General features: G+C 36.0%; 1 protein-coding gene across 3 annotated transcripts in view; it reads left to right on the top strand.

The window, feature by feature from the left end:
• Nucleotides 1–26,393, top strand: part of ATF7IP (activating transcription factor 7 interacting protein) — a 118,999-nt gene that overhangs the window by 83,923 nt on the left and 8,683 nt on the right. For 2 of the 3 annotated variants that reach the window (XM_080662688.1, XM_080662689.1), the window contains exons 10-15: nt 1,516–1,577; nt 6,396–6,474; nt 9,483–9,638; nt 11,436–11,615; nt 17,907–18,019; nt 21,845–26,338. In XM_080662688.1, the coding sequence (XP_080518814.1) occupies nt 1,516–1,577; nt 6,396–6,474; nt 9,483–9,638; nt 11,436–11,615; nt 17,907–18,019; nt 21,845–22,264 (1,010 nt within the window). In that variant the 3' untranslated portion in view covers nt 22,265–26,338. Of the gene's footprint in view, nt 1–1,515; nt 1,578–6,395; nt 6,475–9,482; nt 9,639–11,435; nt 11,616–17,906; nt 18,020–21,844; nt 26,339–26,393 lie in introns of those variants that run through there. The other variant, XM_080662690.1, reaches the window with a different exon arrangement.

The following is a 26,393-nucleotide window of genomic DNA, read 5'->3' as shown; positions in this document are numbered from 1 at the left end:
TATGTTGTTAAAATGGGATTTGAGAGAGAGTTTGTTTTTGAGTGAGAGGCTAGCATTCATATTTAACTTTTAGGAATTTTTCTGATCTGGGTGAATTTTTTATTTAGGCTTTGTAGCAAGCATTATTTTATAATACATTTGCCAGGAATATATGAATAGAACGAATTTATTTTAAAGTATCTTATTGACTTAATATATGCTTAAAAAAGGAAAATAAACATCACATATTTTCCCTACCCATTTGTTTGCTCATCACTCACATCTTCCAAATTTGAACAGTTTAAAAATAGGTTCTGCTCTCTATAGTTTACTATGCAATGCTTGATTGCTCTTTGTTTTCTCTGTTGTATATTTTCCCCTATGACATATTATATGATTATGTATGTATATATATGTGTACTTTGAAGTATTGCAAAAGGAGAGCTTGATTGTATCTGTAATTTAAAATCTTTTAAACTCTTCTTTTAACTACATTTTGTATGCATTCTTTTTTTTTCAATTATAGTTGACATTCAATATTATTTTATACTAGGGGCCCATTGCACGATATTCGTGCAAGAATAGGCCCCTGGCTTCACTCCCAGCCGTCTGGGACCCAGCAAGTCCTCGCTCCCCACCCCAGCCGCCCAGGAGCTGGCAAGTCCCCACTCCCTGGCTGCCCAGGAGCCGGCAAGTCCCCGCTCCTGGGCCGCCTGGAGCCCGCATGTCCCTGCTCCTACCAGGAGCCGGCAAGTCCCCGCTCCTACCGGGAGCTGGCACGTCCCTGTTCCCGGGCCGCCCGAAGCCGGCATGTCCCCGCTCCTACCGGGAGCCAGCAAGTACCTGCTCCCTGGCCACCCGGAGCCGGCAAGTCCTTGCTTCTGTCTGGAGCACCACTCCAGTAGCTCCCTCCGCCACCCCCCTTCCCCTCATAGCAGGCTTCACACCGCTCTGCGCCTGCATATGCAAATTAACCTCCATCTTTGTTGGATTAATTTGCATACTCACTCTGATTGGCTGTGGGCGTAGCGGAGTGATGGTTAATTTGCATGTTTCTCTTTTATTAGGTAAGATTAGTTTCAGTTATAGAATAATGGTTAGACATTCATATAATTTATGAAGTGATTTCTTTGATATGTCTAGTAACCACCTGGCACTATACATGGTTATTACAATATTATTGACTATATTCCCTATGGTATATGTTATATCCCTATGACTATTTTGTAACTACCAATTTGTATTTCTTAATCCCTTTAGCTTTTTCACCAAACCCTCATCCCATCTGGCCACCATCAGTTGTTCTTTTGAATAATTAACACTTAGCCTAGAGACAATTTAAGTCAAAGAGAGGTTCATGCTGGGTAACAAATCTCTTATAGTTATTTAAATTATAAGTGTGTGTGTGTGTGTGTGTGTGTGTGTGTGTGTTTGTGTGTGTACGTATGCATGTTTATATATATAAAGCACAACCCAACTTTTCACATTTTTAGGTGCTTTTAAAAATGGCTGACTTTTTAAATTTTGACTCCTCAGAAAACCAGACAAACAAAACAATAGATGCTTCTGTTAAGAAAGCAGCTGATAGCACATCACAGGTAAGATTTTCCTTCTTATTAAAATTTTTCCTTTCAAATTAAAATTCTAATTATAGTCCACGAGAGAATGGATTTCTATCAATATTCTTTAATACAATGAAAATTATTCTGTGTTCTTTACAACTCTTCAAAGATTTCCAAACAGCTTCTCTGTAATATTGTACAAGAACTGACTTTCTTTGCTTAGTAATTCTCCTAGAGATAATGTTAGTTTATTATATTGACTAACTGCTTGGCTTATATAATTGACAGTCCAGCTATTTGCCTAAGTGGCAAATAGAAAATAGTGTGAAACAGCCTGTGATTCTTTAGAATATCCCTTTCTGATTACTTATGGCTAACTTATTTTTTTCTGTAACAAATCTTACTAAGTTGAACACTTTAAAGTTAGTAGAGTTTCAAGGAAATCTGAATGGCCTGTATGGAAATGGTTTTTGTTTAATCAGACCTAGTTAGGAACTCTTTAAATATGTAAAATATCTTTTTTTGTAGTCATTGAATGAAGATTTCTCTAATGTCCTCCAAATAATTATTTGTCAACATATTTCATGTAGAATGTATTATTATAACATACATTTTATTCACATATCTCATTTCATATAATACATCATTAATGTATTTAATACTAGGGGCCCAGTGCACAAAATTCGTGCATGGGGCAGAGCGGGGGGGGGGGGGTGTCCCTCAGCCCAGCCTGCACCCTCTCCAATCTGGGATCCCTCTCACAAACCGGGACCGCTGGCTCCCAACTGTTCGCCTGCCTGCCTGCCTGATTGCCCCTAACTGCTTCTGCCTGCCAGCCTGATCACCCCCTAACCCAGCCGTGGGCAAACTCTACGGCCCGCGGGCCGGATCCGGCTGTTCTATCCGGTTCTCTTGCTCTTCCTCCGCTCCTTTACTTTGAATTTATATTAGTTCACACAAACACTCCATCCATGCTTTTGTTCCGGCCCTCCGGTCCAGTTTAAGAACCCATTGTGGCCCTCGAGTCAAAAAGTTTGCCCACCCCTGAGTTAGACACAAGCTTCTAAATCTTCCCCTATCCATCATCACATAGCATGTGCTTTTTCTTTTATTATTAACTTCAGTGACATGTACCAAGAGTCTCTGCCCAAAGAAGCCTGACTGACTCTCAAGGTCTGAAGTATTTTAGAGGGCTTGTCTTATAGCAATATCTTTCTATGTAACCAGTCCGAACTCAAAACCCCAATAGTAAAATCAGACATACATCAATAATCTTGATGTTTGTGCGAATCAATCTTGACAAGCCACTATGACAAATTTTACTTTTCGAGGTGTATAAAAGAAAATTATTAATCATTAATGGAAACTTTTAAAGGCCACATTCTTGGTAGCTAACCAAGTCTCAGTTATAGTTCCAAGTTCCCTTGGAGAGTTGTGCAAAAAGTGAACAACCAGGTGCACTGTGTTAACTTGCTTCACAATTGTTGAGGTGCCCTACTGTAACTTTTCATATATGCTCTTTTTGTTTGTTTCATTACAAAAAACACACAAAAAACAAGCCTCTCTTGAAGTTTTCTTAGTGTTGCCTTAATGAGAGTGGTCATATTGGAGAAGTATACACTATTAGATAGTTTTTAATAAAATAGATTCTTAGTATAAAACCTACTTGACAACAACTAAGGTTTTTTTTTAATAGTTTCAAATTGAGAACTTTAGTAAGATTTGTAAATGCAGATGTAAATGTGTGATTTCTCTGATTAGATACGTTTTCTCAGAAGTGATGTCAGAAAAAATATAAAGGTACCTATGTATATGTATATGGATAAATCTGCTCCTAGTGGCATAGAAATAATAAGCCCTAGAGTCAGACAGCTTGGCTCCTGTCACTTTTTAGTGGATAGCCTTTGGGCAAGTTACTTAATACTTAATGCTATTACCCACTTCAGAGGATTACTATAAAAATTAAATTTGTTAATCAATATAAAACTTTTAGCACAGAGCCCTATAGCAATAGTGTCAACTATAATCTTATAATTGCTATTAATAATTATTGAAATAATTACCAATTTTATTTCTCAAGAAGAAAACATAGCCAGGAAACTACCTGTAATATGTATGTAATAATAGATAATAAGTTGTATGTCAGGTTATGACCAATAAAAATATAGCAGATTAGATTTTATTGTAGACCTTCTTGTCCTATTAAAGAGTATACATTATAGGAAAATATGCATCTTATAATAGAGCATCAAAACATGACATGAAGGCTACCAAATTTATGGAAGAAATAGACAAATAGGCCATTTTATTATTATGAATTTTCCCTCTTTGTATCTTGGCTAATATTTACATGGTCACAGTAGCTTTTTTATATTTATTTTTTTCAGTGTATTTATGTCTTCATATTTAAAGTGAATGCCTAGGAGAAAGAAACAACATTATTTCTTGATGTCTTATCTCATGTGACAATCTCAGTATTTTGATAGGAAATTTTAGTCTATTTACACGTGGTATAATTATTGATACGGTTGTAGTTAGGTCTGCTGTTTTATAATTTTAAAAATTTGTTTCATCTAAATTTTGTTTCGATGTGGTTTCTTTTTTTTTCTTTATTTTGTGTTAATCTTTTGGGGTTTTTTAAAAACATTTTATCTTAATTCTCCTGTTTCCCTTTCATTTTTGTTTTTCAGTTTCTACTTCTTAATTCCACACTCATTAATATATTTCCTTTAATTCTCCCCCCCCTTTCTCTCTCTCTCTCTCTCCCTCTCTCTCTCTCTCTCTCTCTCTCTCTCTCTATATATATATATATATATATATATATATATACACACACATACATATATATATATTTAATCCTCACCCGAGGATACTTTTCCATTGATTTTTAGAGAGAGTGGAAGAGAGAGGGAAAGACAGAAACATCCATGTGAAAGAAACATATGGATTGGTTGTCTCCTGCATGCACCCGATGAGGACCCAGGCCAGGGAGGAGCCTGCAACCATGGTACCTTCGGTTGATGGGAATTGAACCGGGAACCCTTTGGTCCGCAAGCAGATGCTCTATCCACTGAGCCAAACTGGCTAAGGCTTTTGAATATATTTTTAACAGCTACTTTGCAGTCTTTGCTAAATTCAAAATCTGGCTTCACTTGGAACCATTTTCTATTAACTACCTTTTGTCTTTGGTTGTATTCTGGTCTTTGCATATTTGTCTAGTAATTTTTGTTGTTGGTTTTGTTGTTATTGTTGTCTTGAGGGTCACCTGGGTCCCACTATTCCCATCTGCTCCCTGCAGACACTTTAACTGACCCTCACCTACTTCCCCCACCTCCCATCAGGACATGAGTTTAATATAAACACTAAATCTCCGGTATCTACAGGGAGTGATCTGTGGTGGGTGGAGCTCCAGGGGTAGTAGTATTACTGTGCAGGAGGCTTAAAGTTCACAAAGGCGGTGTGGTGGATGGAGTTCCAGGTTTGGGGGCTCTAAGTCCAGAATACCCTGAGGACTCAGGATGGAGGGAAGGTGGATTTGGGGACAAAAGGTCGGTGACGTCCAGATTTGCGGTGGGGAACAGAGTTGGTTGAAATCCAGGATTGGGGAGTCTGGGTCCCGGAGGACCGATTTGGGATCCGGTAGTTCTAGGTGCTCGAGTCTGAGCCCGAGGCCATATTGTGGGGGAGGGGATAGGAGGGCACGCAGCCCAGGACGGGGAGCCAAGGCTGGCAAGGGTGGGCTCGGGCAGCCCCGTGGTGGTTACGCACAGAGACGCACAGCCACGCACAGCGCTGGGAGTCGAAGCTGTCCCCAGTGATGGTAAGCAGCTCCAGCTCCTTAATCCTAATCGCCTGCCTCGTAATTCTGATCTCCAGCTCACAGAACTCCAGGTTTGGAGACAGAGGCGGTGTTGGAGGTAGAGGCAGAGGCGAGCTGGAGGTTGTGGGGCCTGGCGGGCGGTGGGTGGGGGTGGCGTGGGGTGGCGTGGGGTGGGGTGGGGGTGGGGTGAGGCAGCCATCTTTGGCTTGCCACGGTCGAAGCTTAGAGGCTCACCCGGGGTGAAGGCCAGGCTATCGGGACCCAGGCCAGGGCGGTGGGGGCCTCGGGCCCCGGCCTTCAACCGCATCAGGAGCTTCTTTTACGTGAAGTCGAGTGGCTGCGGTAGGTCGTCCAAGTAGATGGGCGGGGCTGGCCACTGGCTCACTATAACTGTATATACAGTTTTTGATAAATATAAAATTTAGTAAATTTTGAAATGTGACCCTTAGAGATATGTGGTGGTGACTAGATTCTGTTACATTCTTTGAGGTTTTAAGTACTTTTAATATGAATTTTACAGATTTGTCGTGTTTGTTAACAAGTCACTTTCTATAAAATCATTGTCATAGAAAGGTTTATAATTGTAGGACTTAGAATTTATATCATTGTCTAGGGATTGGGCCTGAATTTTGTAACCTGAAGAAATAGTTTTCTTTAACTTCACAAAATTTGAGTTTTGCAGATGAAAAATTGATTTTAGTTAATCTGCGGTGTAATATATCAAAGTAATTATGATTAGCATTTACGGTCATGCTCCACTGAACTGAGATTCCTTCTGGGAAATTCGTCGTTAGGGGATCATAGAGAATACTCACACAAACGTAGATGGTATAGCTTACTACACACTGGGCTGCATGGTACAGCCTGTTGCCCCTCAGCTGCATGCCTGTACAGCAAGTTACTGCCCACAAGAGAAAGTCATGCAATCATTGAACCAGGTTATTCATTAACCTCGTTTCTCCTCAGTATTATTTCATTTTTCCTTTATGTCTGCCAAAGTTTCTTTTGCAAAATGAAAGTGTGTCGTTTTTCAGAGTGGAAAAGCCACAGGAAGTGATTCAAGTGGTGTCATTGATCTTACAATGGATGATGAAGAGAGTGGAGCGTCACAAGGTATTTAAATATAAGTAATCATACTAAGTGATGCTTTGGTGCCATTTTTTTCTCTTAATCCAATATAATACTCAGTGAAGATAGTTTATTCTTGGTGTATTTGTATCCTCTCTAGGATGAGAGTTTTTTAGATTAGAATTAAAAAATAGAAATCAAATCTTGAGTGAATATGAAAAGGCATAGTGGGAAATGGAGCAATTAGGAGAATATTTAACTTATGGAACATCTCTCTTTTTATATCAGTTATTTCACATGATCCTTGTAATAACCATGCAATGCCCACTTGAGAGTTGAGGATAGATTGATAGAGTATGAGTCAGTAAAGGAAGTGGAAATTCAACCCAGGACTTCTGACTCTAAATGGTGTTGTGCGTGTTTGTTTTTATCTAGGTACTTTTAAGTGTATATATACTTAATTTGGTTATTTGAATTAATTTCCTTTAGTGTTATTTAAAAGAAAATGAAAGTAATATTAGAAAGCATGCACACCCAATATTGCTCTGAGTTACAATATTTAGAAATAGTATTGGATAGATATTACCCAATATTCCAAATTATTCTTCTGCATTTTAATAGGCATTCTATGAGTAAAAAGTTTCATGGTTAAATATGCTTGGTAAATGCTTAGTAAAAAAAAATTTTTTTCTTTTTTTTAATTTATTTTTATTGTTGAAAGTATTACAGGTGTCTCCCTTTTTCCCCATTGACTCCCTCTACCCCACCCCTGCCCCCCTAATGTTTTTTCTTAATACAGACTTCTCTAAACCTTTACTCTGCTAATTTATAATATAATTCTCAATGATTCAAAATATAAAGTAATTTTCAAACTTATTTCAATGTACAAAATAACTTTGTTCATGGACATAGCTATAAAACTCTGGTGATAATTCTATAATGTATGTGGAAAATCGAGTATCATCAGGTACTAAGTTAATTATTACCTTAAAGACATTAAATTTTAAAAACCTAAACATTTAAAAAATTGCATTTTAGGGGGTAAGATAGTTAATTTGTTTTTAAGAAAACAAAGTTAAGTGGTTATACAATTGATTATGGGACAGGAAAGTCAGGGGGTTTTTTTGGTGTAAAACTGCTTTAATTTTGGAAGATTTATGCCATCATTTGTCAAGGTTGAATTCTACCAGTATTGCTATTAAAAAGTTTCAGGTTATCTGTAATTTTTTCACTATTATTTCACAGACAAGCTTAAGTATAATGAATTCCTAGAGGGCAAAAATAAATACAGGTTATTTTTGAGAGGACACAGGTAGGGTTATTCTGAATTAAAAGAAAAACGTGTATTATCAAGTGGTCTTGCAGTTTCTCTTTCTAGCATCTCTGCTTCATGGGGTCTCTTTCCATTTTCACCTTTGAATGTACCTTAAATTATCTTATTCTAAGGTGCATTGTTCTCCATCAGCACCCAATTAAAATTTTACTTGCTAAACGACAAGTGTTGGGGATGATGCGGAGACAAAGGAACCCTCGTGCACTGCTGGTGGGAATGCAGACTGGTGCAGCCACTGTGGAGAACAGTATGGAGTTTCCTCAAAAAACTGAAAATGGAACTCCCATTTGACCCAGTAATCCCACTCCTGGGAATATATCCTAAGAAACTAGAAACACCAATCAGAAAGGATATATGCACCCCTATGTTCATAGCAGCACAATTTACCATAGCTAAGATTTGGAAACAGCCTAAGTGCCCGTCAGCAGATGACTGGATCAGAAAACAATGGTACATCTACACAATGGAATACTATGCTGCCATAAAAAAGAAGGAATTACTACCATTTGTAGGCACCTGGATGGAATTAGAGAACATTATGCTAAGTGAAATAAGCCAGTCAATGAAAGAAAAATACCACATGATCTCACTCATTTGGGGATAATGAAAAACATAAACTGATGAACAAAAAGATAGATACAGAGGCAGTAAAGCATCAAACAGACTGTCAAATTACAGCAGTAAGGTTAGGGAGAGGTGGGGGAAATAAGAGATCAACTGAAAGACTTATATGCATGTATATAAGAGTAACCAACGGATGCAAAACATTGGGGGGTGAGGCATGTATGGGAGTGGGGTGGGGGGGGCAATGGTAAGATATGTACACATATAATACCTTAATAAAATAAATAAATAAAAAAGAAAGAAAATAAAATAAAATTTTACTTGCTAAAGCCTTAAATTTTATTTACAATTTATAATTTTGTGTACATAGAAATTTATTTACATTTTAGAATTCCATAGGACAGAAATCAGTGGGAATCATTTTGGATAGCAGAGGTTTTGGCTTACCCTCTTTATAATACACCATATAGTGGTTACCTATTTTCAAGGGCTTTTTCTGAGATGCAAACATTAATTTCATAGGCTATTGTAGACTTTTTTTGAGATAGACACTCTATGTGTATTATATTTTAAAGACTGGATAGTGTAAATAGTTATCTGTGTTAAGCAAGAGAATCAGCAACAATAGAGTAATTGGAATTCAAGATCTTTGGTGAAAAATTCATCAGTTTATAGGTATTTGTCTAGGAGAATGTCCTTGATATAGTTTTATATATATATATATATATATGTGTGTGTGTGTGTGTGTATGTGTGTATATATATATATATATATGTGTGTGTGTGTATATATATATATATATACACATATATATATAGAGAGAGAGAGATATTAATGTAGGAAATGAAATTATTCTAATTGACATGATATTGTATTGAGTTCAGAAAAAGAATTGTTTTATAAAAAAACAGTCAAAACATAAAACTGTATTTTTGTACATTTTAATTAGGATCTGTGATAGTACCAACAGTGAGTTATTTAAGGTCCTGACTTGGTTTTCAAATTGATAAATACACATAGTTAAATAGAAAGAAATTGTCTTGTAAGCGGTAAATGTGACTTGGTGGCAGGCAAAAGTAAATTTACCCCTAAAGGAAATCCTGTGTTTCTAATTTTTTTCTATCAATAATCATAACGTCTCACTTCTAATTAACAGACACTAAAAAGCTAACTCACACTCCTGTGTCAGCCATGAATTCTTCTCAGTCTGTGTCTCGACCGTTGCAACCTATCCAGCCAGCACCACCTCTTCAACCATCTGGGGTGCCAACAAGTGGACCATCTCAGACAACAATACACTTACTACCTACAGGTAAACTTGCTGAATCATTAAACTAAAACTTTAGTTTTGTCTACAGTGAAATAGGACTATGGAATCAAGTTGAAAGATTTAGACAAAAAATTCTTATTGTTATTTTGAAGATAACGTGCCTTTTGAATGCTGTATAACTTACTTTTCCTGTCATTAAGTAGCAGCACTTACATAGAACTGTTATATAGAAGGCTTAAACTATATGCCTTTGTCATTTGCTACTGAAAACAGCAGAAATGAATATCCTTTCTTAGGAAGGATGGGTGTAATGGTTCATTCTTATTATAACCAAGAAAGTTATAATTGACTAATTAAATAAGAATTTAAAAATAATTCTTAACTTGAACTAGTTTTAAGTGGCCTAACACTATCAATAGGAGATAAAACACTAATATTTTATTTGCACCTTTAAGAAGCTGTAAATCAGACATTTTCGAGGTGTAGCCTATATCTCCTAAACTGTTTGGAAGCCAATCAAGATATTTTTTCTTCATACAATAAACCATTGCTTATAGATTTATCTGCAAAATGTTTACATAAGCACAATTTTCATTAAGGAAAACATTGAATTCACATGGAATTGTTTCCAGTGAAATTAAAATGACAGTCACCTAATTTAGAAAGAAATATCATTATGTAAACCCAGATGCAGTATAGGTAACAAAAATGGGGACTAAAGACTGTCTTCATTTTCTAACTCAAAAAATTAGGATATATAGAGACTAAGGAGTCTTTAGTAAAGAAACCTTTTTTATCTTTGTTGTACCCAGCATTTACCTCCAAATTTATTTATAGGACCCATTTTTTTCTATATGAAAGATTTGTTAATTGTTTTTATTATAAAGTTAATATATGGTTATTTGTAAAACGTGATCCTAATTCAGAGAGTTATTAACAAGAAGCTAACTCCTAAAATCATAATTGTAGTTCATGCTGTGCGTGAACATTTAGGATTCAGTTTTGACAAATATATATTAACATCACTCAAGGCATTAATGCTCTTGTGCCATAGATTAGGAAGAATGCCACAGTAGAGAAGGAAGAAGTCTGTATTTTAATTGATATTTTATTGTTTTAAATAAAGAGATGGTTTGGCTCACCTGAAGAAATTGTCAGTTATAATACCCAACCATTTTCTTGAACTGTGGAAATACAGAGTTACTCTTGGATTATACTCATTTGCAGATAGTCTGGAGAGCCTAAAATTCCACTCTGCTAAGAACATTTTAACATAGAGGAGGGAAAATCTGCTCTTTTAAGTAACTCCTATAAGTTAGTAATTTCGAGTCTAACCCTTTTCTTTCATGCTTTTTAAGTAGTTAAACTAAAGAGTGGAAAGGGCACTCTGACCATTGTGGCTCAGAGTGTCCGTCTGCACACTGAAGGGTCTCGGGTTCAATTCCCATTCAAGTGCTCATATCTGGTTTGTAGGTTCGATCATTGGCCCTAGTCAGCGCATGTGCAGGAGGCAGCCAATCAATATGTCTCTCTCACATTAATGTTTCTCTTTTTCCCCCTTCCTCCCACCCTCCCTTCCACTTTCTAAAAATCAATGGAGAAAATATCCTCAGGTGAGGAAAAACAAAAAAGTGGAAAGGGCATTGGACAGGGTTGAGATGCTCTTTTTCTCTGAAGTTTGTAGTAATAATATTAATTTTGGTTGGCTTTATCAAGATTGCAAAAGGAGACTGTTGTCTCTATATCTCTATTATTAGAGTTAGTACAAAGTTAATTAACATTTAATAATCTTCATTGAACATAGATTGTACTGTATTTTATTTTTCTGCTTTTGATTAGCTCCAACCACTGTGAATGTAACACATCGTCCAGCAACTCAGGTGACCACGAGACTTTCTGTACCAAGAGCTCCTGCAAACCAAGTGGTTTATACAACTCTTCCTGCACCAACAGCTCAGGCTCCCCTGCGAGGAACTGTTATGCAGGCTCCTGCTGTTAGGCAGGTCAATCCCCAAAATAGTAAGAGACTCTTTTCTTGTATATGGCCCAAGTTGTATGTAGTTCTTCAGCATGTAGTTGGAGTAGCTTTTAAAATAAAAAAATAATAAAGTGAACCACCATTGAGCTCTCCACCAGGCTAAGAAATAGAGCTTTTTCAGAATCTTACAAGCCTGTTTTATGTCCTTCCTTAATGGCATCTCTCTCCCTTTCCAACAGAGGTAACCATTATCCTTACTTTGTGCTTTTCTGTATGGTTTTGCCACTTACGTAGGTTTCAGTAAAAAATATTTAATTTTCCAAAATTTAATAGCAAGGACAAATTTAGCTATTTAAAGATTCTGCAATAATGAAATTTTTTTGTTTTTAAATATTTATTAAATTGATTGGGGTGACATTGGTTAACATGAACATATAGGTTTTAGGTGTGTGTTTTCTATGTTACAAGATCTGTATATCCTCCACCCAGAGTCAAATGTTCTCCTATTACCTTATATTAGGACTCCCTTCTCCCTGTATCCCCTTCACTCTGGCAATTACCACACTGCTTTTTGTGTTCAGGAGTTTCTGTTTTATATCCCACATACAAGTGAGATCATATAGTTTTTAGCTTTTTCTGACAGACTTATTTCACTTAGCATAATGTTCTCAAGGTCTGTCCATATTGTTGCAAATGATGCTATTTCATCCTTTCTTAAGGCTGAGTAGTAAGTATTCCATTGTGTCTATGTACCACATCTTTATCTAGTCCTCTATAGTGGGACACTTTGGTTGTTTCCATGTCTTGGCCACTGTGAATAATGCTGCATTGAATATAGGGCTGTGGTCGGCAAACTGTGGCTCGCGAGCCACATGCAGCTGTTTGGCCCCTTGAGTGTGGCTCTTCCACAAAATACTATGGCCTGGGCGAGTCTATTTTGAAGAAGTGGCATTAGAAGAAGTTTAAGCTTAAAAAATTTGGCTCTCAAAAGAAATTTCAATTGTTGTACTGTTGATATTAGGCTCTGTTGACTAATGAGTTTGCTGACCACTGACATAGGGGCACATGTATCTTTGGGAATACATGATTTTGAGGTTTTTTTTGGGTATATACCCAGGAGAGGGATTGCTGGGTTGTATGGTAGCTCTTAATTTTTTGAGGAATCACCAGACTGCTTTCCATAGTGGTTGTACCAGTCTACATTCCCACCAGCAGTGGATGAGATTTCCTTGTTTCCACAACCTCTCCAACACTTGTTATTGCTTGTCTTATTGATAATGGCCACTCTTAACAGGTGTAAGATGGTATGTGGAATCTCATTGTAATTTTGGTTTGCAGTTCCCTAATTGCCAGTGAGGTTGAACATCTTTTCATATATCTATTGGCTATTCATATGTCTTCTTGGGAGAGGTGTGTTTTCAGGTCCTCGGCTCACTTTTTGATTGGGTTGTTTGGTGTTGAGTTTTGAGTTCTGTATATATTTTGAAATTAAACCTTTTTTGGAGCTACTGTTTGTAAATATCATCTTTCATCTGGTTGGCTGCCTCTTTGTTGTCAGTTTCTTTTGCTGTGTAGACACTTTTTAGTTTGATACAGTTCCATTCATTTATTTTTGCCTTTACTTCCCTTGTCTTTGGGGTCAAGTTCATAAAATGTTCTCTGTGACCAAGGTCCATAAGTTTGGTCCTTAAAATTTTCTTCTATGTAACTTACTGTTTCAGGTCTTATATTTAGATCTTTGATCCATTTTGAATTAATTTTTGTACATTGGGACAAACTGTAATCCAGTTTCATTCATTTGCATGTGGCTTTCCAATTTTCCTAGCATTTATTGAAGAGATTATCTTTATTCCATGTGTGTCTATGGCTCCTTTGTCAAAAATTATCTGTCCATATACATGTCTTTTATAGCTGGGTTTGTTTGCAATTGCAAAAGGAATTTTTTTTTTTCCATTTTTCTGAAGTTTTGTTGTTAGTGTACAAGAAGGCAATGGATTTTTGCACATTAATTTTGTATCCTGCAACTTGACTTTTTTTGTTTATTGTTTCTAATATTTTTGGTGGAGTCTTTAAGGTTTTGTATATATAGAATCACATTGTCTGCAAAGTGACAATTTGACTTTTTCCTTCCCCATTTGGGTGCCTTTTATTTATTTCTCTTGCTTTATTGCTCTGGCTAGGACTTCCAGCATTATCTATATATATAAAAGCCCAGCGACAGGAACAGTGGGATGACCAGAACAACCGGTGGCTGTGAACAACGCACTGTGGCAGCCAACCAGCATGAACCGGGCCCGGATTGGGGCCGGGTCTGGCCAGCTGCCCACGGCCCCATGGGCCCCCATTGGAGCAGGCAGGCCGGACCCCACCCATGCACGAATTCGTGCATCGGGCCTCTAGTGTTGAATAAGAGTGGTGAGAGTGGACATCCTTGTCTTGTTCCTTATCTTAGAGGAAAAGCTTTTAGTTTTTCACCATTGAGTATGATATTAGCTGAGGGTTTGTCATATATGGGCCATTGTTATGTTGAGGTACTTTTCTTCTATAACTTTTATTGTTTTAATCATAATGGATGTTGTATCTTATCAAGTGCTTTTTCTGAATCTATTGATAAGATCATATGATTTTTATCCTTTCTTTTGTTAATGTGTATTACGCTGATTGATTTTGCATATGTTGAACCATCCTTGTGCCCCTGGAATGAACCCCACTTGATGGTAATATATTATTTTTTAGATGTATTGTTACATTTGATTTGATAGTATTTTGTTTAGGATTTTTGCATCTGAGATATTAGTCTGTAGTTTTCTTTTTTTGTGTTATCTTTGCCAGGTTTTGGTATCAGCGTTACATTACCCTTGTAGAATGTGTTGGGAAGTATTGTCCCTTCAATTTTTTGGAAGAGTTTGAAAGGATAGGTTTTAAAGCTTTGAATGTTTGGTAGAATTCACTGGTAAAGCCATCTGTTTCTGGACTTTTGTTTTTTGGGAGATTTTTGATGGTTGTTTCAATTTCCTCACTACTCATCAGTCCAGTTAGATTTTCCAGTTCTTTTTGATTTAGTCTAGGAAGGTTATATATTTCTAGGCACTTATTCATTTCTTCTAGGTTATTGAATTTGGTAGTATATAGTATTTCATAATATTCTAGTATGATCCTTTGTATATCTGTCATGTCTGTGGTGACTTCTCTCTCATTTCTGATTTTGTTTATATGGGTCTTTCCCTTTTTTCCTTAGTGGGTCTAGCTAGGGGTTTGTCAGTTTGATTAATCTTTTCAAAGAACCAGCTCTTTGTTTTACTGATTTTTTTTGTATAGTCTTTTTGTTCTCATTTTCATTTAATTCTGCTATAATTTTTATTATTTCCTTTCTTCTGCTGACTTTAGGTTGCTTTTCTTCTTTTTATAGTACTTTAAGATGTGATGTTAGGTTGTTTACTTGGAGTTTCTCTGTTTCTTGAGATAGGCCTGTAATGATATAAACTTCCCTCTTATTACTGCTTTTGCTTTCTCCCAGAAGTTTTGATATGTTGTATTGTCATTTTTATTTGTCTCTATATATCTTTTTATCTCATCTTTTATTTCTTCTTTTACCCAGTCATTTTTTTAGTAGTATGTTGTTTAATCTCCATGTATTTGTGGGTTTCTTTACTTTTTGCAGTTGATTTCTAATTTCAAGGCATCATGGTCATAGAATATGCTTGGTATAATTTCAGTTTGAATTTGTTGATGCTAATTTTGTGACCCAAGATATGATCTATCCTTGAGAATGTTCCATTTGCACTGGAGAAGAATTTATAATCTGATGTTCTGGGATGAAAAGTTCTCTAAATGTCAATTATCTCCATTTGGTGTAGTGTTTAAGGCCATTATTTCTTTATTGATTTTCTGTTGGTTGGTCTGTCTAGAGCTGTCAATGGAGTATTAAGGTCTTCCAACTATGATTATGTTTTAATCTGTTTTTCTCTTTAGTTCTGTGAGTAGTTAGTTGTTTTATATATTTCGGTACTCCTTAATTGGTTGCATATATATTAAGAAGTGTTATGTTTTTTTGATGTAGTGTTCCCTTTATCATTATACAGTGTCCATTGTTGTCTCTAAATCTGTTTTGTCAGCTATAAGTATAGCTTCACCTGCTTGTCTGTGGTTGTTATTTGCTTGGAGAATCTCCACCCTTTTACTTTGACTCTTAGTCTTTGCAGCTTAGATGTGTCTCTTGAAGGCAGCATATGGTTTGTTTTTTTTTGTTTTTTGTGTGTGTTTTTTTGGATCCACTCTGCTACTCTGTGCCTCTTTATTGGTGAATTCAGACCATTTACATTTGGGGTAATTAATGATGTATGAAGATTTCCTATAGCCGTTATATCTTTTGTTTTCAGGTAGTTCTGTGCCTCCATTGGTTCTTTTCCTTTATTTTCTGTCTGTGGCTTTTGTGTGGTGACATTTCATACATCTTTCCTCTCATTTTAATCTATATGTCCTGGTTTGGGAATTTTTTGTGTGTGGTTACCATTAGGTTTATAAAAATAAAGTTGCATATATACCATAGTTTTGTTCCTTTTGAGTGCATCTGATCTTCATCTTCCTTTGCCAGTTCAGACCTTTTGCTTCCTCCCCTTTATGTTTTTGTTGTCACAAATTATCATTGTTTATGCTGTTAAGTTTTTTGGTGATTTTACTCATAGTATTGTGACCTTATGTTGTTTGTTTCAGGTAGAATAACCCCTTGATTGTTTCCTGCAGTGGAGGTTTTCTGGTGATAAACTCCTCAGCTTCTGTATGTCTAGGAACATCTTTATTTCTCCTTCATATTTAAAGGATAATTTTGCTGGGTATATTATTTTTGGCTGGTAATTTCTCACTGAATATTTGGTTCCACTCTTTTCTGTCTTGTTGAGTTTCAGCTGAGAAGTTGGATGAAATTCTGATGGGTTTTCCTTTGTAGGTCACTTCCTCCTTTTTCCTGGCTGCTTTGAGAATTTTTTCTTTGTCTTTAATTTTTGACAGCTTCAATACCAAGTGCCTTGGAAGAGGCCCTTTTTAGATTGAGGTAACTAGGTGATTCGTTTGCTTCTTGGATTTGAGGATCTAGTTCTTTCCATAGATTTGGGAAGTTCTCATCCATTATTTGTTTTAATAGACTCTCCATTCCATGCCCTCACTCTTTCTTCTCTGCAATGCCTGTAATTCTAATATTGCTTTTCCTGATGGAGTCAGATAGGTCTCATCGAGCTCTTTTCATTTTTCTTTATTCTCAGGTCTCTCTTTTCTTTCCTCTGTATCATTTCTTGATTCCTATCTTCGATATCACTAATTCTTTCTTCTATCTGGTTGGTTCTGTTTTCTGTGCTCAGTAGATCACTCTTTTTAAAAAATATATATATTTTAATTGATACCAGAGTACCTGGCAGAATTATAGTATGGCCCAGGTACTGAATATATGGCAGGGATATGGTTGGGAAAGTAGGTAGCTCTAAATTTTCTGCTTCTGTTGCCCTGATGTATGTCACAACAGTTTCCTATTGGGTAAAGTGAGTATCCATAGCTGATTAGCAGAGGGCATGGAGAGAAAGAGAGGAACTTCATATCAGAAGGCAGGAATAACTTAGTAGGGTTTTTTTTCTTTTCTTTTCTTTTTCCCATTTTTTTGTAGTGAAAAAGACATACCCTGGCCAGTTTGGCTCAATTGGCTGAGCATCGACTTGTGCACCAAAAAGGTCACTTGTTCGATTTCTGGTCAGAGCAACGTGCCCAGGTTGTAGGTTCAGTCCCCAGTCCGGCTGCTTACTGGAGGCAACTGATCAATGTTTCTATCCCCCCGCCCCCCTGCCTCCCTTGTTCTTTCTAAATCCAGTAAAAACATATTTAAAAACAAAACAAACGAGACAGCAGAGATTTTTGTGGAGATAGCTTTATTTTTTCTGTCCTTAAAGTCACACTGCTCCATTCTAGGCTGTTTGCCTTCTACATGTGAGCCACCAGTGTTCCAGGATTTTGCTCATAGTCCTTTTAGTAGGGATTCCATTTATTTCTCTCCTGTGCAGGAATTCTTGTTCCTTGTGTCTACTGTTTTCCTCTTTATTTTCTCTTTTATATTTGTGATACACATCCTCTGGTGGCTACTTGAGAGGTAGATTTTTGTTGTTGTTGTTTGCATATTCGAGAACTTCTTTGTCCTCATGCTGGAATGATACTTTGGCTAAATGTAGATTCCTAGGTTAGAAATATTTTTCTTTTCATATTTTAAAATATCATTTTACTGACTTCAGGTGTTTAATCAGTGTTCTGCCAAATTTAGAATAGTATTCTAATTTATTAATTTTCTTTTGTAGGTGTCACAGTTCGAGTGCCTCAAGCAACTACATATGTTGTAAACAATGGAATAGCCCTGGGATCTCCAGGTCCTCAGCTCACAGTGCATCATCGACCACCACAGGTGCACACTGTAAGTGTTGATCGTGACTACAAAATTCTTAGCTATGAAACTGTCAAATATTATTTTTCTTTAAACTAGCTATATCAAAAGGAAATGATAGGTCTTCTGTTTTTCCTGCAGAAGTTTATTTAAGAGACTAGATCTTATCATTATGAACAAATGTTCCTAGGAATGATGGTTGTCAAGGATCATAGAGCTTGTGGTGGCTTATAATGTACAAAAAGAGTCCACAGGTGGGGCGTGTGAAATGAAAGAGATAGACCATTTTAACTCATGGTTAAATTAAAAATATTTTGGAGTATTAAAAAGCATATTTTAAAAACCATTTTTTGATGCTCTAACTTTATTATTTTCCTCAAAACATTATACCAGTTCTGCTACATTGCTGCCACTTTATTGTTTTTAATAATTCAGTGGTATTTGGAATTCATTGCTCAGAGATAACAGAAAATCACAAGATTTCCCCTTAGATATAATGTAGTCTCCATAATAATGTCACATTATCCTGTGACATGATTATAACAGTATTTGGTTTGGTATACCATGTAAATGGAAATATATTGGCTTTATGAGGAGGGAGGAGATTGAGACATATCACTTCTTACCAAACAACGGATCATTCATTTTTTTATTACATGTAATAATGGCTAGCATTTGTTAAGTGCTTACTATGTGCCAGGCACTTTTAATGTACTTAGTTCTCACACAGAACTCCTCTCTTTTTTTAATGATATGGCAACTAATGCACAGAGAAGCTGACTAAGCAGCCCAAGGTCATACTTTGTAGAAACCCAAGTTCTAGGGCCTGTGCTCTTAATAGCTATTATTTTTATTGTTCTACACTGAAAACAGTATTAATGGAGCACTTACAATATACCAGGCACTCCAATTTAATTAATGTGTTTTAATTTAATCCTCACAATTTTACGAGGATTATTTCTTATAGAAAAGGATACTGTGTCACAAGGATGTTAAGTGGTTACACTGTGTCACTACCCAAGTTAGTGTCAGAGGCAAAACCATTTTATAACTCAGGCTGTCCAATCCCAGTCCCTCTAGTCTGGCCCTATTGGGGTATGTGGCAAATATGCCATTACTGTTGTTTGTGTCTATAAATAATTGCTTTCATTCATTAGTCTTTCATAAAAAGTATAGCAAAAAATCTCTTATTATAGTTTTGCAAATTTGATGACCTATCAGAGTTGTGGGGTGTGTGTGTGTTTGGGGGGGTCATTTGTTTGTTTTTTTACTGGGTTCCATTCATGTGTATTGTCTTAGAATAAAGTGCCTCTCACAGGAGAATTAATTAATTCTTTTAATTAATTTAAAAATACTTTTAAATAGCAATTTTCAAATGTATGCAGAAAAAATAGAGTAACAATTCCTATATACCTGTCACATATCTTGAACAATTATTAGTGCTTGGCCAGTCTTATTTCATCCATGGTACCAGCCACTTATTTCCATAACCATGTACACACCAACTATTTTGAAGCAAATTCCTGATATTACATTATTTTATCTATAAAACTTTAGTAAAAGCCATTGCAACAACAAAAACATAACAGTAACTCAGTTGACTTCGTTTTGGGACATGAGCAGATTCAGAATCCTAGAATTTTAAGAACTTAGAAGGGATATTACATGCCACTTAAACTATTGTTAAACTTCTTAAATTCCTGTGAAGTTACAGCTTCAGCCATCGTCTCTTACATTGCTAGCTATATGTTTATTTAATGTTACTTATTAAAACAATTAAGTCTCTTTCGGAAAAATAGGCAATTTGAGATAGGAATTAAAGCCACATGGTTAGCATTCAAATAAGTCCTACTTTTTAAAATAATGTTTTTATTGATTTTAGAAAGATAGGAAGGTAATGAGAGAGAGAGAAATATAGATGTGAAAGAAACATTGATCGGTTGCCTCCTGCTTACACCCTGACAGGGGTTACATGCCTGCAACCTAGGCATGTATGTACCCTGACCGGGAATCAAACCTTTGATTTGACGACGCCCAACCAACTGAGCCACACTGGCCAGGGCTCAACTCATTTCTACTTCTTCAGCTTTCAATGTTTTATCTAAGTTCAAATTTTTTTTTTCTCTCTAACTTTATATTTATTTCAGCTTTTTAAATTGAGATTATACCTTTTTCCAGACATGTTTGAATTTTTTCCATTAGGCATAAGAATTTCAGCAGATTTATATTCCTTGACATTATTCAGCATATCCTTTCTGAGTTCTTCCTATGTACATGTTTCTGGTACTAAGTTTTGAGACAGCATGGGAATTAAAAAGATGACATCAGACTATCACAGAATTCACTATTTAATATATGCAAATTATCCATTTAATAAAAAGTATCTTAAAAACAATTTTTGTTAAATGAATTTCAGTTAAGGAAATCTTGTTTCATGACTTCCAATTTAAAGAGAGTGAGCAGCCCTGGCCAGTTTACTCAATGGTTAGAGCATCAGACAGACCATGGAAGGGTCTTGGGATCAATTCCCAGGCAAGGGCATGTACCTGGGTTGCAGGTTCACTCCCTGCCCCCAGTCAAGGTGCGTGTGGGAGGCAACCAATTGATATGTCTCTCTCCCATTGATATTTCTCTCTCTCCCTCCCTCCCCTCCATTCTCTCTGAAAAGCAATAGAAAAAGTACCTCGGGTAAGGATTAACAAAAAAACTCCAAAATACCACTTTCCTAAAGCCAGTGAATAATGATGTTTCACTAGAAAAAAAAAATCACTTATATCCCTATTTCCTGGCTCTCACTTGAATCTTTTTTAGAAAAATTATCACTGTAATCTTAAAACCCAAATATAATAATACTAATGTTCAATGTTAGATAAGTGAATTTGACTTCTTAAGCTTAGTATTAATCCTTTCTCATTATCTAGCTTTAACCTGCCTTTCAAAATTTACCTTTTCTTTTTCACATGCCCTATGTCTGAGTAAAAAGTTAACACTGGTTTTTGCCCATAAATCCCCATACCTTGCTCATGCTTTACCTATTGGCAGTAAGGTACACAACTTTTTCTATATTTCTAAATTCCCTCTTTCAGGGTCTAATTTAAATGTCACCTATTTCATGTAGCCTGATCAAGAGCATAATGTACATTCATTATTAAATGTGCTTATTTCTTATTTATAAGAATATGCTAATCTTTATATGGAAAAACAGCTTTAAAATGAAAGTAGAGTTAAAAACTCAAATTTTCTGTGATAGAGTGACACACGTAATACTTTATTTTTAAAGTTTTTTTAAAAATGTTACTGATTTTTGAGAGAAAGGAAAGGAAAGGGAGCGAGAGAGAGAAACATGACATGAGAAACATTGATTGGTTGCCTCTTATACACACCCCAACCTGGGCACAACCTGGGTATGTGCCCTCACTGGGAAGTGAACCAGCAACCTTTCACAGCACAAGATGACACTCAACCAAGTGGGCCACACTGGCCAGGGACACATAATTATTTTAAAATGTTACATTGTACTAAAAAAAGAAGCTGTAGCATACAGAATTAAATCATACATTATTTTGTTAGAAGTAGATGATTATTTCAATCTGTCAAGATGATGTTCCATCAGTAAGGGCTTTTATTTCCCAAGGAAAACTCTGTAGGTCTGGAAAGAATAGCAGGGTTTACCTCAGCATCATTGTTTGGGGTACAGCTGGTAACAGCTCACCAAATAAAACTTGCCAAATATTTGATATTTTCCTGTATTTTAATATAAAATGTTATCAGTGACCTCTAGGATGTCTTCGTTCTAATTCTCAAAAACAGCCCTTTGTGTGGTCATTATAAATCAACATGGCTCTTCTTGGTTAGGAGCCCCCACGCCCTGTGCACCCAGCACCCTTACCAGAAGCCCCACAACCACCGCGCCTGCCCCCAGAAGCTGCCAGCACATCTCTGCCTCAGAAGCCGCACTTGAAGTTAGCACGAGTTCAGAGTCAAAATGGCATTGTACTGTCATGGAGTGTCCTGGAAGTGGATCGAACCTGTGCCACTGTTGACAGCTACCATCTCTATGCTTACCATGAGGAACCCAGTGCCACTGTGCCCTCACAATGGAAAAAGATTGGAGAGGTAAAGGCACTTCCTTTGCCAATGGCATGCACTCTGACCCAGTTTGTATCTGGCAGCAAATACTACTTTGCCGTACGGGCCAAGGATATTTATGGACGTTTTGGACCTTTCTGTGATCCTCAGTCAACAGATGTGATCTCTTCTTCCCAGAGCAGTTAAACCTTGGAGCCTTTCTCTCTTCTTTGAAAAGTTCCACTTTTTGGTCTTGTTTTAATCTTGTGCATGATACCCATTGTAAAAATCTACATTGTGCGAGATTTCTTGGACAGATGTGTATATACACTACGTTTGTTTATAATCAGAGAATAAAATAAACTTAGCTCATAAAGCAAGAACCTTTTCCTGAACAATTCAAGCTTCAAGGTTTTGAAATGTAAATGTGCATCTTCCTTTAGTCTTGAGGCTGGGAAATAATATGTGTGGGTATTTGTGTGGTTTTATTTTTTCCTATTTATATATGTTTGTTGCAGTGAAATCTCCCATTTTCATTCTCAAATTTACCTCTCATAGTATAAAGTAAGTAGAGCAAAGCATCTGAGGTATGTAACTGGCATGATTCTATTTCTAAGGGATCTGTAGTTTCATAGCTGAATGATTTAAACAGAATCTAAACAAAACGCAAAGGAAAAAAATAAAAAGCAAAATGGTTCAAGAGCTTAAAATAGGTTAATTTGAACACAGGAAAGGATCTGTAATCTTTTGTTGTCTCTTCTGGGTTGTTAAATAGGCGAAAACATCTAAATGGCCCCTCCCTTTTCTAATCTTGCTTTTACATTTATTTTGTGCCTTAAACATTAACTGCAAAAATAAACATGGCCATTTGTCCATTGTTGTTTCTTTCCTTTCAGCTTTTAGCCCTTCATTTTTTCTTTATCTCCGCAAAATATAGCACACTCCCTCAAGTAAATGTTAAAACAAGGCTTTTATACATATTCTCATCAGTGGCTTTACTACATCTAACTTCAAAATTTTCACTTGCTATTTTCTCCCAAGAATATAAATGCTTTTATTTTTGGTCACTATTTAAATTAACTTTATGTAAAGTAGATCAAGAGAAGACCGTACTATGTAAGAAACTTTTCCTACAAACATATTTCAGTATCTGCTCACACGGTGTTAGAAATTATGAAAGCAATTACAATTTACTTTATCACCCAAAGCATAATGTTTTTTCAAAGGAAATAGTCAAATTTACAAAATACAGTGAGCTAAAATATTAAAGGGAAAAATCTATTATCTCTTTATTCTTTTGTATCATTCCTTTTGTTAACTTTTAACTTTGTTTTGATGGTGCCAAGTTTTGTGTAATTTATCCTGTGTCACCTTTGGATAGAATTTAAAGCATAACATTTGGGGTCAGTTTATGTAACAATTAGATATAACTTAGTGTGCATCTCTGTTCCTCTTCAAAGTTAATCAAAGTCAGCTTAGGTGTCCTGCATTTTCAGTACGAGTGCGAGGTCTATTGGTATCAGGTAGTTGAGTGTAGATAGTGTAGGACAGGACTTCCTGGGTACACTTGGGGATGAGAGTGTGGTTGGGAATATTTTGAAAGGAATTCATGGAGTTTGTGAAATAATTTTATCATCTTCCCTTATCATATTTGAATTCATATTTCTACCTTCTCAAATTACACCTCCTGAAATTACAGGAGGGAGCTATCCCTTCCATTAATCCTTTGTTTGCCACATTGGTGGATTGAAACTGGAAGCATTCTAGTTGTAAAGTCTTTAAATAGACTTGCACCAGTCAGTATATGTCATGTTAAGTGTGAAGTTCGATTGATGCTGAAGAAAGCCTACAGGTTGCCAAACTAAATGCTCCAAAACCTTCCTTTCACTTTCAGAAAATAAGGCCACAATGAGAATTAAAGTTTCCATGAATCAAATTTGCCAACCATGTAGCTATTACTCATTCTAGGACTAATGATGCTGGTAAAGAAGTTGCCAATGTCATGCCAATGAAAATTTCAAAAGGGAGATAGATATATATGAACACCTATCGATATCTGCATGTATATATGTTTCTACCTGCAGTGGATGCAACGTTGATTATGTGTTCAAGATCATTCCTGTCTACAGAATGGAAAGCTCATGTTCAAAATTTTTTTTTATTGGCTTTTTTTGGTCACGTGATAACAATTTGCCTACCTAGCCTTGAAATGGTTCCCTTGGTGAATGTTTCTATTTATAGTCACTAGTCCCTTTTTTAAAGTTTTTGTAGCACTATATAATCCTGTGAAGAATGCGCAGTAGAATGCAAATATTTCATTATTTTAGTGTATACTGTGTTTTCTGTCAAAAAAATTTTCAAACAGTAACCCTAAAAATACTTTGCTACAGTAAAATAACTTGTTATTCCAGATGGTGGAAGGAAGGTACAAAGAAATATTGTAATTATTTGAAGAAAAAGCATATTATAAAATGGCCTCTGAAAATTAGCCTGCCATGGGATTTGTAGGCAACAGCAGCTATATTGGATTAACTGAAAGGTGTAAGGCTAGAACTCTAGTCTTTTGAGACAGGTTTTAATGTTGATGGACACTTTTTATTCGGGAGAGAGAATGGAAGATTCAGCTAGAAATAGCTACGGATTATAGACTTTTTGTAGCAGTTCACACCCCATGATACCTTTTTTTATTTTGTTGTGCCTTTTCACAAAGTATTACAAATAAGCTTGTTTATCCCATTTTGGGAATGCAAGTTTATTAAATTTTTTAGCTTGACAATACTTGTGTTAAATGTCACTTTATTGGAAATCCTGGAAATTTCTGAAATTTCAACCCAAAATGTAGGGTGGTTATGTGGCATTTAAAGGTAACAGTGATGTTTGTTACTCTTTGTACTGTGTTAATTTTTGCCCTATTTTAAGTGTGAGTAAGCCTCTTTCCAAAATTGTTATTGCCGGTAAATTTATAAAGATAACATCTGTTATTAACAGTTAACTTGATGCGGTAATTATATCCCTCTTTCTCTGGACTCACTTTTAAAAATATGCAGAATACTGTGTACTGTTTAACACAGTAGAAGTCAGTGAGAAGAGTGAAGAGAGCTTTTCTTCCTTGAAAGGTATTTATTGGGGTACCATTTGCCTCACAGCGAGATGTTCCCCACTCTCCCCACCCCCATTGTCAGATAAATGAAAGATTTATTTGAAAAACAAGTCCTAGAGCAAGGAGCTTAGAATCTTAGGGGTACATTTCTGCACCATACAGAATTCTCTTACTGTATTGCTTAAGTGTTAGCTAAGTTTTTGTTTTCTTTTGTTTATATTTTCTAAATTATTATTTATGCAACAAGGTGTTAATATTGCATGACATGCATTTATCTTGTTCCACGAATTTCCCAGTACTATACAAGATCAACAAAATAATGCCTGTGTTATCGTCCTCTCTTGCTTTTATACACATGATCTTAGCACTGTTAGACTACTGCAAAGACCTTAGGTTATTTCAGTATCTTATGATTCATTCGTTATTTTATTATTGGCCAGTTGTTGTCATTGGCCTGTTTTATTCCAATTTCCAGAAAAATCATGCCTCAGTATTAGATTATTGCAAATAACTTTATCTAAAACCAATGTATGATTCTGCCTTCCTTACTGGGCAAATGATGTGTCTCTTTCCCTCCCACCCCCAACCCCCCTTTTTTACATTTTGGGACAAAGGAAAAAATTAAAACAATTCTTATGAGGTGTTTTGTTAGTGTGGTAGACTTATGTAATTCCTAAAATCTTTTTCTCTTGAGCCAGCCAATGGGGAGGAATAGGACCATACAAATAGTTTTATCATGCTAAGTTTTTTAATTTGTAGAGTCAGCTAAATACCAAGCATTTATATTTAAATGCTGTCTTTTTTTTTTTTTTTTTTAGTTTTGTTTGTAAATAAGGTAACTGGGCAATCAAACACCTTTTGGAAAACTTGGCTTTAGTATTTCATCAGCCATTTCAAAGTTAATATAAAAATAAATTCTTTGTAGGAAACTTGCATTCTGATTTTTCTTTATTGCAGTTGAAAGTGTAAATAATAAGACAATGTTAAGGTCTTCCTAATGTCTAATATAAACTGGGCTATAGCAAGTTGTCCTATTTTTATTAGGTTTTAAAGGTTTTTGTGTTTTTTTCTTTTTTTCTAAATGTACAGTAGACTGGTACCTGTTTAAGTGTTAACTGTAGTGGGATTTGTCCAGCAAGCCTGAAATTTATACTTTGAAATAAACTATGGGTTTTTAACATTCTGAGTACTCTTGATTCATTCTGATTATTCTTGCCCCTTGTGTTTGTTTCTTTC

The sequence above is a fragment of the Plecotus auritus genome (assembly GCF_963455305.1).
Source record: "Plecotus auritus genome assembly, chromosome: 3".
In the NCBI taxonomy this organism is placed as follows: domain Eukaryota; kingdom Metazoa; phylum Chordata; class Mammalia; order Chiroptera; family Vespertilionidae; genus Plecotus; species Plecotus auritus.
The sequence above is the reverse complement of the archived record's forward strand: the minus strand, read 5'-3'. Positions and strand labels throughout refer to the sequence as shown.